General features: G+C 42.9%; 1 protein-coding gene across 2 annotated transcripts in view; it reads left to right on the top strand.

The window, feature by feature from the left end:
* The window catches only part of TSNAX (translin associated factor X), a 55,099-nt gene that overhangs the window by 22,709 nt on the left and 16,938 nt on the right, over positions 1-15,452 (top strand). The window contains exons 1-4 of one of the 2 annotated variants that reach the window (XM_056487135.1): positions 7,772-7,853; positions 9,658-9,765; positions 13,137-13,251; positions 14,895-15,025. In XM_056487135.1, coding sequence (XP_056343110.1) covers positions 7,838-7,853; positions 9,658-9,765; positions 13,137-13,251; positions 14,895-15,025 — 370 coding nt within the window. In that variant the 5' untranslated portion in view covers positions 7,772-7,837. Of the gene's footprint in view, positions 1-7,771; positions 7,854-9,657; positions 9,766-13,136; positions 13,252-14,894; positions 15,026-15,452 lie in introns of those variants that run through there. The other variant, XM_056487136.1, reaches the window with a different exon arrangement.

The following is a 15,452-nucleotide window of genomic DNA, read 5'->3' as shown; positions in this document are numbered from 1 at the left end:
TGTATTCTTGTCATGGGAACAAAGGAAGTGTTTCACCCTTTTTGATACCATATTCTTTGTTCAGTGAGTAGAGATATGCATTTCATGTATGGGTATCCTCAAAAGACCTGTGTTCCAAGCTTACCCTATTTTGTTTGTTACCCATACATAGCCTGTGATAAACTTAGAAACCACTAATAGCAGCATTTAAAAGTCATTAGGATTAATGTTTTGGTTATTACAGTTTTCTAAACAAGTATCTATTCTCTGGATTTGTTGGAATAGATGGATTTTCCTGAAGGACAGAAAATAAAAACTTCACGCTGACTTTTTAAAGGTGATTTTTTATATAAATGCATATAAAATTATTAATTTACACTCTGGGCCCTTCACACTGTGACAGAACTATAAAATGTTCAGTCTGTAATGAGTACAGTTTTAATATGATTTCAGTTTTCCAGGTGAGAGCTGATCATACAGCACAGCACTCAGGAAGAACAGGGCCTGAATTTTGGAGACATCTGCTGAAGTAACAGTCTGTGACCAAGTCACAGCTTTAGTGTATGTATGAAAGTTTCTGTGAGGAGGTATTCAGTCCTCAGTGTCTTCAAGGTCATCACAAAATGACATTGTTAGACTACTGCCTCTTCTCCAGTTCATTTTGAATGGACAAAGGTCTGTAACACAAGTGTACTTCCTCTATTCATCTTTAATTTTTTGTTTTGATGCAGCTGTGTCAAAACCCTCCCCTGACACCAAACATAAAAATTCTGGTTTCTGTGCCTGGACCAACACAGATTTACCTTTCTGCAGAGTATGGGAAGACTCACAAGCCCCCTGTGACAAAGGGCAGCAGACAAAGCCTATTAGTGTGATGCCAAAACATTGTTTCAGAGCACCTTGGTATAAAAAGGCAGAACTAACTCTATGTGAGCATTTAAACAACCAGGCGAAACCTGTCTGTACTGGTCACTGTGGCCCACTTGAGCAGAAGAAACTTGGATGAAAGTAGCCACTAGGTGTGGGAAGATAAAAAGCTGAGTAGATGGAAGACCATCAACCCACTCTGAAGCAAAGGCTTCTTACAAGTCTGTGACTGGCACCCTCTGTTCTTGACCCCTCATAATATGGCTAGCTTAACTAATGCCAGTTCAAAAGGCAAATGGCCATTCTTTGTGACCAAACTGGTCATGTCTCAGTCTCCTTTTCCTTCCTCATCAGGTCTGGAAGGTCCCATGCATCAGGCAGAATTCTTCTCCCCCTTCCCTATCAGCCTCAAGGTTCCTGGGCACTGAGCTCACTTCTCCCTTCCTTACCAGCTTGAAGGTCCCAGGCACCCAGATTGTGATGACACTGTCACAAAACAGGGAGGTGTGGCAGAACACAGAGCACTGTCTATAAAACCAAGCAGTCATAGGACCAAAGTGGGACTTGGACCACAGTTGCTGCTGGACAGCAAAACCCATGATCTCCCAGTGGCCAGGGATACTTCCACCATCATCTGCTTCTCCCAAGTTCTGAGTGAGTGATCCATATCTTTTCACGTTTTTATTCTATATTATGATTATTATATTGATACTGAAAGCCAAGTATTAAGATTTGACCCATTCTGCAGAGTGTCCAGGTGATCAGGAACTGTAAGCAAACCTGTGCTATACAAATTTTTTTCTAAGCTACCTAGAAAATTGTGATATGCTGATTCTAATTATAAAAATCCTGTTTTAATCTGGTCACAGAATTGTATGCTATACCAATCATAAAATTTTGTTCTAAAAAATAAAGCTTTAATTATAATTACGACTTTGTGTCATCATCCTTTCACCCCATAGTGTTGAGTGACAAAGCAGCTTTCATGTAAAAATCTTTTCTGGCCCAGCTGGGAGTAAATCACTTAGAAAAAGCTGCATACAAATACCTGGTGCAGATGTAGCTATTTTTTTCAGCAAAGGAAAAGGTTTATTCTGGTGTAACTTTATCAAATAGCTCATTCTCCAGTCTAATAAAAAGCAACAGATGGCTCTTCAGCTCAGCATTGTGGAAGGGGTCTACCAAGTGCAGTGGCCAACCACAGAAAAAACAGTCTGATGAAGTCACAGAAGGTCCCTGAGACCAGCACTACCAACAGAGCCTATGCTCAGGGGACACTTAATCTCCATTTCCCCCTATAATCACCATAGACTGTCCACACGCACCAGCTGCTAATGTTAATGTTACAAAAGCCAGAGGGTTTTGCACTGAAGCATGCAGGAGGTGTTTAGTTTGTTTCTTTATCCTGCAGAACAAGAGGAGCTTCTTGTTGGGGTTTGGAGTCTGTCACTGGGAGTGGTTAACCTGAGGTGTGCAGGATAACTTACGCAGAGAAGGTTCCCCTAACCTGTCATTTCTTGTGTGGGTGTGTTTTGCCCTGGAGCAACCTTAACTGCTTTTTTAACAGAACTTTTTGGTGGGAATTGTTAGGAAAGCATTTCTCTAACTACCTAAGCCTTGCTGTGTTTTTTTGGCCCTACCTAGACCGCAGCATAAAATATTCTGTACATTGGGAATTCTCAAGACTTGATAGTCATCTCAATGGCACCCAATTTAAAGATAATTATTCCTGATTTACATAGGCATGAATAACGGCTTTCCATATATAATAGAATATATTGCCTCTCTCAGATGTAGACACAAAGGCCATTCTCAGATTCCTTCTCATAGAAAGTTAAATGCAGATGATTCAGATTAACTCCTTTGCCAAGAGCCATTACTTCCAAACTGTAGCATTGGAGAAGACCATGAGGGTGAAGGAGAATATGTATTGGCACTGCAGTGCAGAGGCACAGGGGGTCCTGAGAGCTGTAGGAACTGAAAAGCATCTGAGATTCTTTAAGGTTCATATGGTTCACCTAGGCATGCATACCAAAACCAGCCAAAAAAAAAAAAACCAAAAACAAAAACCCAGGCAAATTCTGCTGTTATGTAATTGGATTTACCTTTTCTGATGAGAGCCACACCCTTAGGTTCCCTCACTTTTCTGACTCCCAAAGCTGAACGAAACATTTTAGGTTTTCTTTGTTGGCCACTCTTACTCCACCAGCATCTTTTACAAAACTACAACACATTACAAATTTATCTCTTACATTTGCCCTGTTCTGCCTCCATGCTGTGGCAGAAAAGCCCAGCATTTAATCGACCAAGCCAATCTGGAGCAGCTAGAAGTACAAAGGATCATATCATTTCAGTGAGACTTTGCAAGGGGCTCAGACACAGAGCAGGGCATGGGAGAGATGAAGGAGAAAGGTTAATTTCTGCATTTCACTTCTACTGCACTTAAGGGTGTTGGTGCTGATGCAAAATAATGATATTCTCACCTTGAATTCCTCAAAGCAATTCTTTTATGTGGTTGCCTCAGTAGAACGAAATCTTTATGAAATAGCCAGCACACCCACCCAGACATAAGCCAGGTACTAGCTATTCATGTTTAGAAACAAACTTTCCCCATGGGTACATTATTCACAGGCGGTCACTTGCCAGTTTTCCCTTGGAAGATATAAACTAAACATTAGGAATAAAGGTGATGCATAGTTTGGTCTCTTTCTTTTTTTTCCCTGATGGATGTTGCAGCAAATCTGTGGGTTCTCTCTGTCCTGTTTTCCACTCACTCATTTACAAGTCAGCTGAATCGATGGTGCATTCCTAAAGTCTTCCTGCTGATCCACTCAAAGGCTGCATCATGGTGTATTAGCACTTGGATCCTGAAATCTCAAATTCTACCAACAGAAAAATATTCACAGCTTTCAAACCTTATTCCAGGAAATGAGGAAATCATCCTCCTGATCCATCCTGCCACTGCTGTGGGCATCTCTGTTGCCTGAGAAACAGAACAGGTTGTTGTTATAACAGCTAGAGACCAGCTGACCTGCCTCTTCCTTTCCTCAACCAGCTGCGAAACTCCTCGGTCATGGAACAGTCTCAAATTGAACATCTGACCCCAGTCTATGCAATTCCCCTGTGACCGTTTCATAAGCTTTTTGTCACTTCACTTCACTCAATTGTTTGTGGAAAGCATTCACAGTTACTCTGGCTAATGGGAACGTTTCGGTGTGACAGCTTGCCCTGTGGCTAAGCCCTCCATCTCCAAGGCAACCTCACAATCTTGCTGTAAGAGTACTACGCCATGTCATGAGATAAAATGAAACCCAAAAGGATACGCTGGGATAATTCCAGCTCTAACTATCCATAGTGCTACTCTGCTTTAGCAGAAGCTTTAGGAGGCATTCCCAGGCCGGTTATTTAAATGTGGGAGGATACCACAAAGATAGCATTTGTCTGTAAAGCTTTACAAGCCATACAGGTGCATGAAGACCTACATCACGAGCTCTGCCAGGGATCACAGGGATCTTAAACAGTTTCCACAAAGCTACACGGAAATGATTGAGGGCAGAAAGAAATGGTAATTTCATGTGTCTGACAAATCACCTAGGTCCTACCTCTACCGCAAATCACCTCCATTACTTGAAGCTGTAGGTGTTGAAGCAGCCTCACTAGTGTGGTTCTTGAGATGGACCCACCGTACTCCTCTGCCCTTACAGAGTTCAGATGAATAAGTGTTAAACTTGGGCTTTTACAGGAAGGGAAGGATTCCTTTCCTGCACCTTTGACTGCCATTTCAAGGTGGTCTCTGCTGATAGTACTGCAGAGGACAAGAAGCCTCAGTGAAGGACATTGTGTAGGAGTGTTACTGAAGCAGGTCATTGCTCAAAGCAGCAGGCTTCAGAGATAAAATGAGTGGAGAAGTTCCAACCCCCTACAGTGGTTGTTTTCAGCTGGTTTCTCCACTCAGAAAGGCACAGATCCTGTCTGGTTTATGCAGTCGTGCACTGTCCTCACAACCCTGAGTTTTGGAAAACACTTCTTTCCCATGTGAAAGCTGAGTTACCAACCTTTTCTTAGGATCTGGAGCACAATGTTGTGTGCAACCCACATACAACATCTTAGTGTGACCTTAAGTCTCTGAGAAAACCTTGTTGGTTTGTTGTTAGCTTGTTTGGGGGTTTTGCCCTACCCTAAATTCTCACTCCTTTCTCCCACCGATTCCTCCTTCAAAACATTGTTATTCCACCTTCACATTTGTGGAGGTGCAGGTGCCATTCTCTTCAGACATAAAGAACACAAAAATGTAAGAGGAAGGGAAAAGGTTTAAATACCAGCTAGAATAAAATGAAAAATATTGCAACTAACCTGTTACTGATGTGGTTTAACACTGCCACATTTAAGTGGATTATTTCAAAAGAAAAACCCCAACCAGTTCTTTCTTGATGTCAAACAAGTTGAGTATCTCAGTGCACGTGCAAAGTGTCACAAAATCTATCAGAAATCAGCTGAAGACCTGACCTTCACTCCGTACAATTGGCTGAAAATTCTCCACTGCTGGGAAGCATTCAAAAGCAAGCACTCTTTCCACTCTCCTGTGACATCAATATAACCAAAACAACTCTGCTTTTTGTCCAAAGAGCTGCCAAGAACAGGGAAATAGCACAGTTAAAAAAAAAAAAAAAAAAAGGTATGTGTTTCCAAAAGCAGTTTTGTACATCTTCTAAAACAAAAGACTGTGCCTGAATGTGTGCAGCGATAACACTGACACAAATCATTTCATGTCCTGATTTTGCCCCGTAGAAAGCAGAAATCTCCTGTGCAGCTGGTAGGGCAGCAATCAAGCTGTTGCACAACTCAATATGCAGATCAGGCCTGAGGAAGTCCTGCCGGGATCCTCTTTGTCCTCTGTTTTTCAAGTGTGATTGAAATCTGTTTTCTCAGATTAGGAAATTGGAGAGAGGTTTTATGTTACACTTCTGAATAATTTTGAACACTGCATGACAGTCATGTGTTCTCAACAGTTGGAAATACCAGGTTTGAGCAACCCCTGCTTGGCTGCCTGAAGACTTTAAAGCTCACTGTCAAAGTTTTACTCCTCTGCTATCTGAGTTAGGTGATTTACTGTCCTCCTGAATCTGTTGATGGATTCACCTGATATTCAAGTTTGTCAAAAGCTATCTTTGTTTATTTGTTAAATGCAAAAGACCTGATACTGGGCTAGCGTCCCTGCTCTTCCAGAACTCCCAAAGGCTGGCCTCTGCTAACTTTGGACTCTGAAGCATTTGCATTTCACAGCTGGGCTTATCTGGTTTCTAGTAAGGTGCAAGTTCCACCCAAAAATTTTTCCTTACTCAGGATGTTTATAATCACTCCTGGAGGCTCTTTCCCTCTGTCAAATCAGATTGACCAGTTGACCAACAGATTAAAAAATTATTAAGGGTGGGGAGGAAGGACAGGCACACACGCACACCCACACACAAAGGCTGCAAGCACTCCGCCTTTGTGCTCGTATGAGCTTTGTTTCCTTGGGAATCCAGCTACTAAAACAGGCAACAGCTGTGACAAAGAAATGAGATCGAGCAGAGCATCAAGACTGATGATTGGCAAACCTTTTGGTTTGGGGATTTGCAAGACCCATCCCTATTTTAAACACGTCGGAGGAGTGCATCAGGATGCATGTGTAGGGAAGTATGAATCCAGTGGGCAAGCAGACTTTTTGTAGCTCATCATCCTAAGAAGTGAAGCATCATCAATTGTCCTCCGTGTTGGGAAATATTGACAGTGTGCAGCCATCTCCTTTGTGCTCAGTCCTGCAGTGTCTCCTGACAACACTCACACTAAGTCTCCAGTAGAGGAAACATAATTTTTAGCAGGCCTGACTAAACATAGGATGCAAATAACCTGGCTTTGGGAATTTGCCTCCTCTGTACCAGCAGCTACGTCTGCTGCTTCTCAGATTTCTTTTCCTGGTATCAGTTGGCTTCACTATCAGATCTTTTCGGTGCAAGTGTCTCCAGTTCCCAGCCCCTGTCTCAGGGTCAGTTTGCCATGTTCCCTGGGCTCCTTCCCCTGGCACTCCACGGGGATGGGCACTAAGGGGCTGTGCTCCATTCGCTTCCCTGGAAGGAAAGCACCTGGATCCTGGCATGCCAGGGAGGAAAGGGCGCTAAGGAGGCAGCAGTGGACAGACAGTAAGGAGAGGACACGGTCTCAAGCTGTGCCAGGGAAGGTTTAGGTTGGACACGAGGGGGGATTTCTTCACATAAAGAATGTCACAATTGAACATTGGGATGGGCTGCCCTGGGAAGGTGGTGGAGTCACCATCCCTGGAAGTGCCATGGTGTGGTAGACATGGTGATGTCCAACCACAGGCTGGACTCGATCTCAGAGGTCTTTTTAACCCAACTGATTCTGTGGTTCTGTGGAAGCACCGTAGCCCTGATATCCCAGAGAAGAAAGGGGCAGTAAGGAGACAGTCGGGGGGTGAGGGGAAGGCGACGTGACAGCCGCTTTGTGCGGGTCTGGGCTGAGGAATGTCGCTGGATTTCTGCGGGTCCAAGCCGAGGAGCACCGTTGCCGCGGCGGCGGGACGGCGGGCAGGCAAGCCAGAGCTCCCCGGCCCCACTCCCACTCCCCCCGCGCCGCCGCCCCGCCCCGCACTACATGTCCCGTCGTGCCGCGGGCGCTGAGGCCCCACGGCGGGGTCGCACACTGGCTGCCCACGGAGTCGCCTTCTCGGAGGCACGGTCCTGCCTCGGCGCTGCCCCGATTTTGCGGCAAGCAACGTCGGACTCACGCTCCGCGCCGCCACTGCTCCGCGCCGCGCCGCGAACGGCGGGCCGGGCTCCTTCCGTCCCGTGGCGTTCCGCCGTCAGGCAGCCGCGGGGCGCCCCGCCATGGCGCCGGTGGGGCGGGGGCGGCGGGGCCTGGCGGCGCGGCGGGGCCTGGCGGCGCGCGGCGGCTGCGGGCTGCCGGGGGAGCGCTGCGCGGCGGCGGCACCGGGATGAGCGGCAAGGAAGGTGATGTCTCCTTCCCTCCCCTCCCCTCCCCTTCCCTTCCCTTCCCACCCTCAGGAGACTGAGGCCTGAGGAGCTGGAGCCGGCGGAAGCGGTGGGAGTCCCCTACGGCTGTGTCGTGAAACTCTTGCTGGGAGAGGCCGCTCCTTCGCGGGTGTCACCGACCTTTCCTTGGCGGGTGCCCTGCCTTCCCGCCGGGACTGTCCGGGCGCGCCGGAGAGCGTGGCTGTAGGCATCCGCATCCCTGGTGTGGAAACGCAGATGCCACGCAGGGAAGCCGAGTGCGTGAGGCCTGTAAAGCACTTGCGATAACTATTCAGTGTGATATGTGTGTGTATATATATATATATATGTATAAAATATAATGTATGTAGCAGAATATGTCTGTGAAATATATCTTTTTCACCGCTTGCTCTGCCGCCTGTGTGTTGGTTTAGCCCTGGCAGTCACAGAATCAGAGTCACAGAATGGGTCAGGCTGGAAGGGACCACAGGGGCTCATCTGGTCCAACCTCCCTGCTCAAGCAGGGTCATCCCAGAGCACCTGGCACAGGGTTGTTCTGTTTACAGATGTTCCTGAACATCTCCAGTGAGGGAGACTCCACAACCTCTCAGGACAATCTGCTTAGTCACCTGAACAGTAGAGTTCTCCCTTGTAGAAGACTGGAACTTCCTGGCATTGGTTTCTGCCTGTTGCCTCTTGTTCTATTGCTTGGCACCACCGAAAATCACACAGACCTCCCTTCAGTACTCTTTCAGGGGATGCATTTAATGTTTTCAACTGCTATAGGGAAAACAAAACCCTCAACTCATGTCCAGCAGAAAAGAAGGAAAAAATTATTCTCAGTTTCCTTTTTAAGAAAGTAACTACAGCCACTTCTGGTTTTGGTTTGGGATAATAAGCAATTAAACGGAAACATTTTAAAATCCAGTGTTGCCTTGGTTCTTCTTCTAAGGAAATTGAGAGAACTCCACATATTCAAAAGTTTGCCTAATTTTGGGATCTATTAGGAACATTGTTCAGCTGTCACCAAAAGGAGGGAGAGAGAGGGAGGAATGGTTGACACATTAGTTCAAGGTGAAGGAAGGATAAAAGGAAGAAACAATACAAGATGTAAATTGGGAATAAAATATAGTCCAAAAGAGATGAGCTCTGGATGTGGGTCTGAAAAGAAGGATTAAGGAAGAGGCACATGAAGCAGGCAAAGTGAGCAGCTACATTCAGAGAAGAAACTGGTTAATGGGCAGAGTGTAAGGGCCTAAGAAGCTATGCTGCAGGAGCTAAACCTATATATCTGAATAGGGGTAGTCTGCTTAAATTGTGCCTTACTTCTTTTTCTGGTTAGTGAAGACCTGTGACATAAATCACAATAACAAAAACTTGCAGGTTTATTGACTAATTTCAAGCTGAATATTTAAAATAGTTAGGAAAAAAAAGGCAGAAAAAGAAGGGTCTAATCCTGTAGGTTCTTGCATGCAACCATACGCTTACAACAAGAAAACATAAAAGAGTGTGAAGACCCAAAGACCTTACAAAGAAAAAAGGCTTAGGTTCCTGCCATACTCATCCATTGAAATGGATGTTTTTTTTTTTTTCTAATTTTCACTAGCAATGTGGTAGAAAATGTTACTTGAGAATGTGAAGCTGGCATCAGTTGATAATAAGATTCATCCAGTTACCTCATTCTGTCCTGTAGAATATGACTGCTGTCAGGAATGTTCTAAAGACAACATTCTGCTGCTCCTTATGCTCTGGCAAAACTATATTTTTAAATATTTTTTTTCTGTGTCTGTCTACTGTTTAATAGGATCGGGTGGGTTCAGAAAACGAAAGCATGACAATTTTCCACATGGTCAAAGAAGAGAAGAAAAAGAGAATGTTAATCCACCTTCAGCTTTGATGACATCTTTTAAATGTAAGTAAGCATTGGAAAAAGATTTTTTAAATGTGGTGTAGAAATTGCTAGGAAATTATTAGTGGAATAAGCCAGCTCTCTTTGAGGGAGAAACATGAAACTAGGCTCTGACCTTGGCTGTGGTGCACAGATGACTAAGCTACTTAAATGTAGGTTTGGATGCATTGTTTTAAGAGTTGGTAGTTGTTTATACCTGCACTTTTTCGAAAAAAGACTTCAGCTAACTCATGTAGACCTTTATGTAGTCACTTTATTCACTTTGAATGCCTTTTAAATATTAACATGTATTTGAGATTCTTTAAATAGGTAGATGTAAACTTTCCCTTCAGCCAAATTGTTTTTATAGGATTGTTCACCAAACCAGATTTAAATTCCAGTAAATTTAAATTTCTCATTAGACAACCCCTAACAAGGCAAAGCTGACCTTCAGAAATGAGAAGCCTTGACCGAAGAAGGAAGGAGATTTGAGATGGCAATCAGATCAATTCTTGTTGTAAAATCTTCCCCATGCCACATATTTTTTATGAAGTTAAGAAGGGTGAAATATAAGCTGGCTGGCTGCTTTAGATGGTTAATGTGTACTTCAATGTCATATAACTTCCTGGGTTTTTGAAAAGTGTGTGTTTATATTTTTCCGTGTAAATCAGCTTGGCAGATGATTAACCATGACCCCTGAACTTTGCCTAGAGAAGCTGTGGCTGCCCCATCTCTGGAAGTGTTCAAGGCCAGGTTGGAGGGGGCTTTGAGCAACCTGATCTTGTGGAAAGTATCCTTGCCTGTGGGAGGAGGGGTTGGAACTAGGTGATCTTTAAGGCTTCTTTCAACCAAACCACTCTATCATTTGTACTGACTGTTGTATATGCCCTTGCTCTTGAATTGAGTAGAGCAACTGTACTTTCAACTTTAATTTTTCACTGTCACGAATATCAGTTTGTCATAAAGTTGCCATTACTTCCACTTCAAAATAGATTGTTTCCTTCCCTTTTCATGAGATCCAATCATGGTTAATTTCAGAAAGAATTTAAGGGACATGGTTTCTTCAAAGTTTTTCAAAGATCCGCTCTTTGTATTTATTGTGAAAGTGTTTAGTGCAATGCAAAGTGCACCAAGTGCACTGCTCCGGACAAAGATGCTGGTGGCCTTTGTCTCCTCCAGTCAGGCAAAAGCCTTAGGAAAAGGTATGCTCCAGATGGTTTATAATTGAGCAGGTTGTGTAAGGTGAACCAGTTGTGCACTATTTCTGTGTATGTTGTCTTAATCTAAACAACGTAATCATAAAATCATGGATTATGCTAAGTTGGAACCGATTCGTCAGGATGATCGAGTCCAACTCCTGGCCCTGTGCAGGACATCCCAAGAATCACCCTGTGCCTGAGAGTATTGTCCGGTTGTTTCTTGAGCTCAGACAGGATTGTTGCTGTGAGCAGCATCCTTGGGGAGTCTGTTCCAGTGCCCAGACACCCTCTGGGTGAAGAATCTTTCCTGATACCTGACCTACTCCTCCCCTGACACAGCTTCAGGCTGCTCCTTGAGTCCTGTCATTGGTCACCAAGAGATTGGTACCTGCCCTTCTGCTTGCTTTCCCTCATGAGGATGTTGAAAGTCTGCCCTCTGTCTCCTCCAGGCTGAACAGACTGAGTGACCTCAGCTGCTGCTCATACAGCTTCCATTCCAGACCCCTCACCATCTTCATTTCCCTCCTTTGGATGCTCTCCAAGATCTTAACACCTTTTTTCTATTGTTTTGCCCAAAAACCCACACACAATATTTGAGGTGAGGCCACCCCAGCTCAGAGCAGAGCAGGACAATCCCCTCCCTTGCCTGGCTGTGATGCTGTGCCTGATGTCCTCCAGGACAGGGCTGGCCCTCCTGGTTGCCAGGGCACTGCTGGCTCTTGTTTGACTTGCCACTGAGCAGGACCCCCAGGCCCATTTCTACAGCAGGGCTCTTCAGCCCCTCATTCCCTGGTCTACACACACAGCCAGGTTTGCCTTATTAATGTGTGGCCTTAAATGGGTGTGTACACATTTTGCTCTTTGGAATCTTTGAAAGAAAGATGTGTTTGAATTGATCTATTTGCACCAATGTTTTCCAGAAAAGTAATGAGAAATTATCTTCTAGAATAATTAAAAAACCCAAGGAGTTACCTCTTTTTTTTTTTTTTAGGAAATATGTTTTAAATATGACAGGTCAGTGATGAAGAGAGTGGATACTACCTTGATTTGTAAGGTTAAGGTTTAGTAAGTGTCTAATTTTGATGATAATTCAGGGGTGGAATTGACTCTCAGAATTTGCAAGAGACACCAAACAGACATGTATAAGAATTAAAAGATCAGTAGGAGCATTTGTGACTTATCTTAGAGTTTCAGAATAAGATTGGGAAGAATAGAACAAAATGAGAAGAACCAAGTTTTTACCAAGGCAATGAGAAATACAGAACTATTTTTCTAGTGTCATCTAAATCTCACTTGCCAGTGAACTGCTATGCTTTTTTAAAGGTTATTCACTTGTCAGATCCTTTAAAAATGTAACCTCTTGATGTATGTTCTGCATCTTCTTGCGCTTGATCAGACATTTATATAGCAAATTTGTTAGATTTCTTGCAAGCACCTGTTAGTGATTTATTTACTAAAATAATGTTGTCTAAAATGTTAATGATATTCATGAGACGTTCATAGTGTTTGACTGTCAAAACCAGATACACTTTCTCTCTTCTCTGTATTAGTGGTAGTTAGAGAGAACTAGTATCAGCAAGTCAGAACTTATTTTAAATAATTGATCTCACTTTTCTTTAGTACTTCTAGTCCTTATGGATATTAAAATACTCAACTTTTGGCCAAGTCCAGATGGCATGTGAAATGCAACATTTCTTAGAACTAAATGGTGCATTTTGAACAGTATATGTGCCTTATACAGATGCTTTTTGTTTGATTGGTTTAGACACTGGTGAGTCTTATTAACAAATAGTTGTAGGGTTTTATTTTTTGATTTGTCTTGCTGAATTGGGGTGAAATTTTCAGTCAGTTTCCAAAACAGCAGTATTGTGGAATATATTCTATTAGCAGAACCGAATCTTTTTACCTTAAAAATTGTTTAGGCTGCTTTAAGGCATCATCAGGATTAATATCTCCTTAAACCTGACTTACTAAACAAGGGTAGTATTGATGATGAATTTTGTAGCTCTGGCAGGTGACAGGCAGGAATGGTGTCTGCAGGATGCACCATGCAGGGACAGCCCACCCTGGGGAAAGACACCCAGGGACAAGGCTGGTGGGGTCTGTAAGGAGTTAGTGCAGCACAGGTGCTTTTCTCTTCCCCTGCTCTGTGTACTTGTGGTAATTGAGCTTCTGTTTTAACGATTGACTCTGCAGCATTCCAGCTGGAGCTTGACACCAGGCACGATAAATACGAGCGGCTCGTGAAGCTCAGTCGGGATATAACGATCGAAAGCAAAAGAACGATATTTCTGCTCCACAGGTTCATCAGGTGGGTCACATTGAGCATGAAGGTGTTCATAGAAACTACAATCTGCCTTTCAGTGCTGTGAGTAACAGCTGCAATGTTCTGTTGAGAGGACTTTAATTAACTTCCCATAAACATCCTTAGGGTGGATGCGAGCTAATGAATGCACACTCCAGTTAGAAAATTAAAAGATGCTGGTTCAGGTTTCTGGGTTGGTTTTATTGGTTTATTAAACCAGCGTAGAGCAGTAGAGTGAGCAGCAGATGAGAGCCTTCCAGCTTTCAGCAAGCTGTGAGAGAGGAGTATGCACCCTTCCTTCAGGTTACTTGCCCAGGCAGTTCTGTCACTGTTTTGGTTGTTGCACCCCCACCCGAGGTCATCAATGCAAATAGGAGGTGACCCGGGGTCTGTTTATGTAAATACTGCAGCTGGATAGGCTTCTGTGTGAAGTTTTGAGCTTCTGTATGTTTTGTGTTCTCGTGAGCCTTCAAGCAATCTTTGGAAGCCAGAGACAGACTAGAAGAGCAACAGGAAAATTTGAAGCTTTGCATAGCCTGCTGTATAAAGTGTTTGCTGTACGTGACAAACACTGGTCTTGCGTGTTATAACAGCTCTCCCTGTTTCTTTTCTTTGTAATTTCATTTATCTTAATTTACGTTTTGTTACCTATCAATATATTTATGTTGAAGTAGTAGCTATTTATAGGTAGTTATAAATGGAAATTATGGAGTTGCCTGCTCTTTAACTTGGTTTTCTTCTGCAAAGAGGTACTGTGATAGTGCCAGTAATCTCTACAGCCTTGACTGTAAATAACAAATTCCCACTGCAGAGCTAGGTAGCTGGGAACTTCTGGAAGAAAGAACAACAACAAAGAACTCCTCATTACTCTGAATTTAGATTCCTGTTATATAAGGCATTCTTGGTTTTGTGAGACTTGAAGTTTTCCATGCTGTATTTTGTATTTCCTCCTCCTTTGCTTTTCACAGTTATTGTGGCTTTAATTTCAGTAAATTTTACTGTTTGCTTTTAAATGCTTTCTTGAGACTAATTAATCAGTAGTTCCTTAAAGAAACTGTAAACTAATATACCATGGGGATTATTTGGGCTCAAGGGAGGAGAAAGTTTAAAGGAAATTAGATAAACTAAACTTTAAATGCCAAGTATATATTGTGGTTGTGAATCAAATACTTAATGTTGTTCCTGAACAGCATAGTCCATAATTGCTTCCTTTAAAAAAAAAAAAATCACATGTAGAAGTACATAATGTATTGTATTTTGCAATACTGTCAAGTATTGCAAAATTTTTTTTTTTTTTTTTAGGAGGTTGAAGGACTTCTGTAAATACTGCTGGTTTTCTGGGATATTTTTGGAAGCCTTTGTATGTGCTTCTCCTTTATCTTAAACAATAATCATGACTGTAGTCTGGAATAAATATCATGCTACCAGAACTCTGGCTGGTTGATTATTTTCTTGGTAAAAATCTACAAAATTTCAGAATCTGCAGTTGGTATCTGGGAAAGTTAAAGTGTCTCTCATTTAGTATCAGTTTTGCTTTTTCATGAAGCCAGTTAAACTGTATTGATTGGCAAAAGAAAAAGTGTAATGTTTTTAAACTGTTTGTTCATATTCTGGAAACTGCTTTTTCAGTTTCTGTTTTATGGTTGCAGTGCTCCCAATGGGGAAGAAATATTAAATGAATCTGAAGTCAAGCTAGATGCTGTCCGACGGAAGATCAAGCAGGTTGCACAAGAACTGATTGGAGAAGACATGTATCAGTTCCACAGAGCTATATCTCCAGGTAAATTTAAAAATAGGAGAAGTGTGCAGTTTTGAACTAAGCTTAGTTTCTCTTTATGTAGCAATACTTCCTCTTCATGCTGCTGGCCTGAATCTGTTACATATCTGTGGTTATAAATCAGGACACAGGTTAATCTTTGTTACTAGCAAAGTTAGCTCTGATATTAGAGAAGATATTGTCCTACAATTTAGGACAATAAATTTGCAGTTTAAATTAAGATGTAAATGGGAGTCTACAACTGGAACAATGTGGACCCTGCCCTAAAGTCTGAAGTTGGGAGTAATTCTAACAAATGTACTGGCTGGTCTTCTCTGACTGAGAGGAATATATGTAGCACATGCTTTTGCCCCTTCTGAAGGGTTGCAATTTCTCAGAGGAGGGTGGGAGCAACTGTCTTGTGAAATCATGCATTTTGAGTGATAAAGTG

The sequence above is a fragment of the Oenanthe melanoleuca genome, chromosome 3, assembly GCF_029582105.1.
Source record: "Oenanthe melanoleuca isolate GR-GAL-2019-014 chromosome 3, OMel1.0, whole genome shotgun sequence".
Taxonomy (NCBI): Eukaryota; Metazoa; Chordata; class Aves; order Passeriformes; family Muscicapidae; genus Oenanthe; species Oenanthe melanoleuca.
This window is presented reverse-complemented; position numbering and strand designations above follow the sequence as displayed.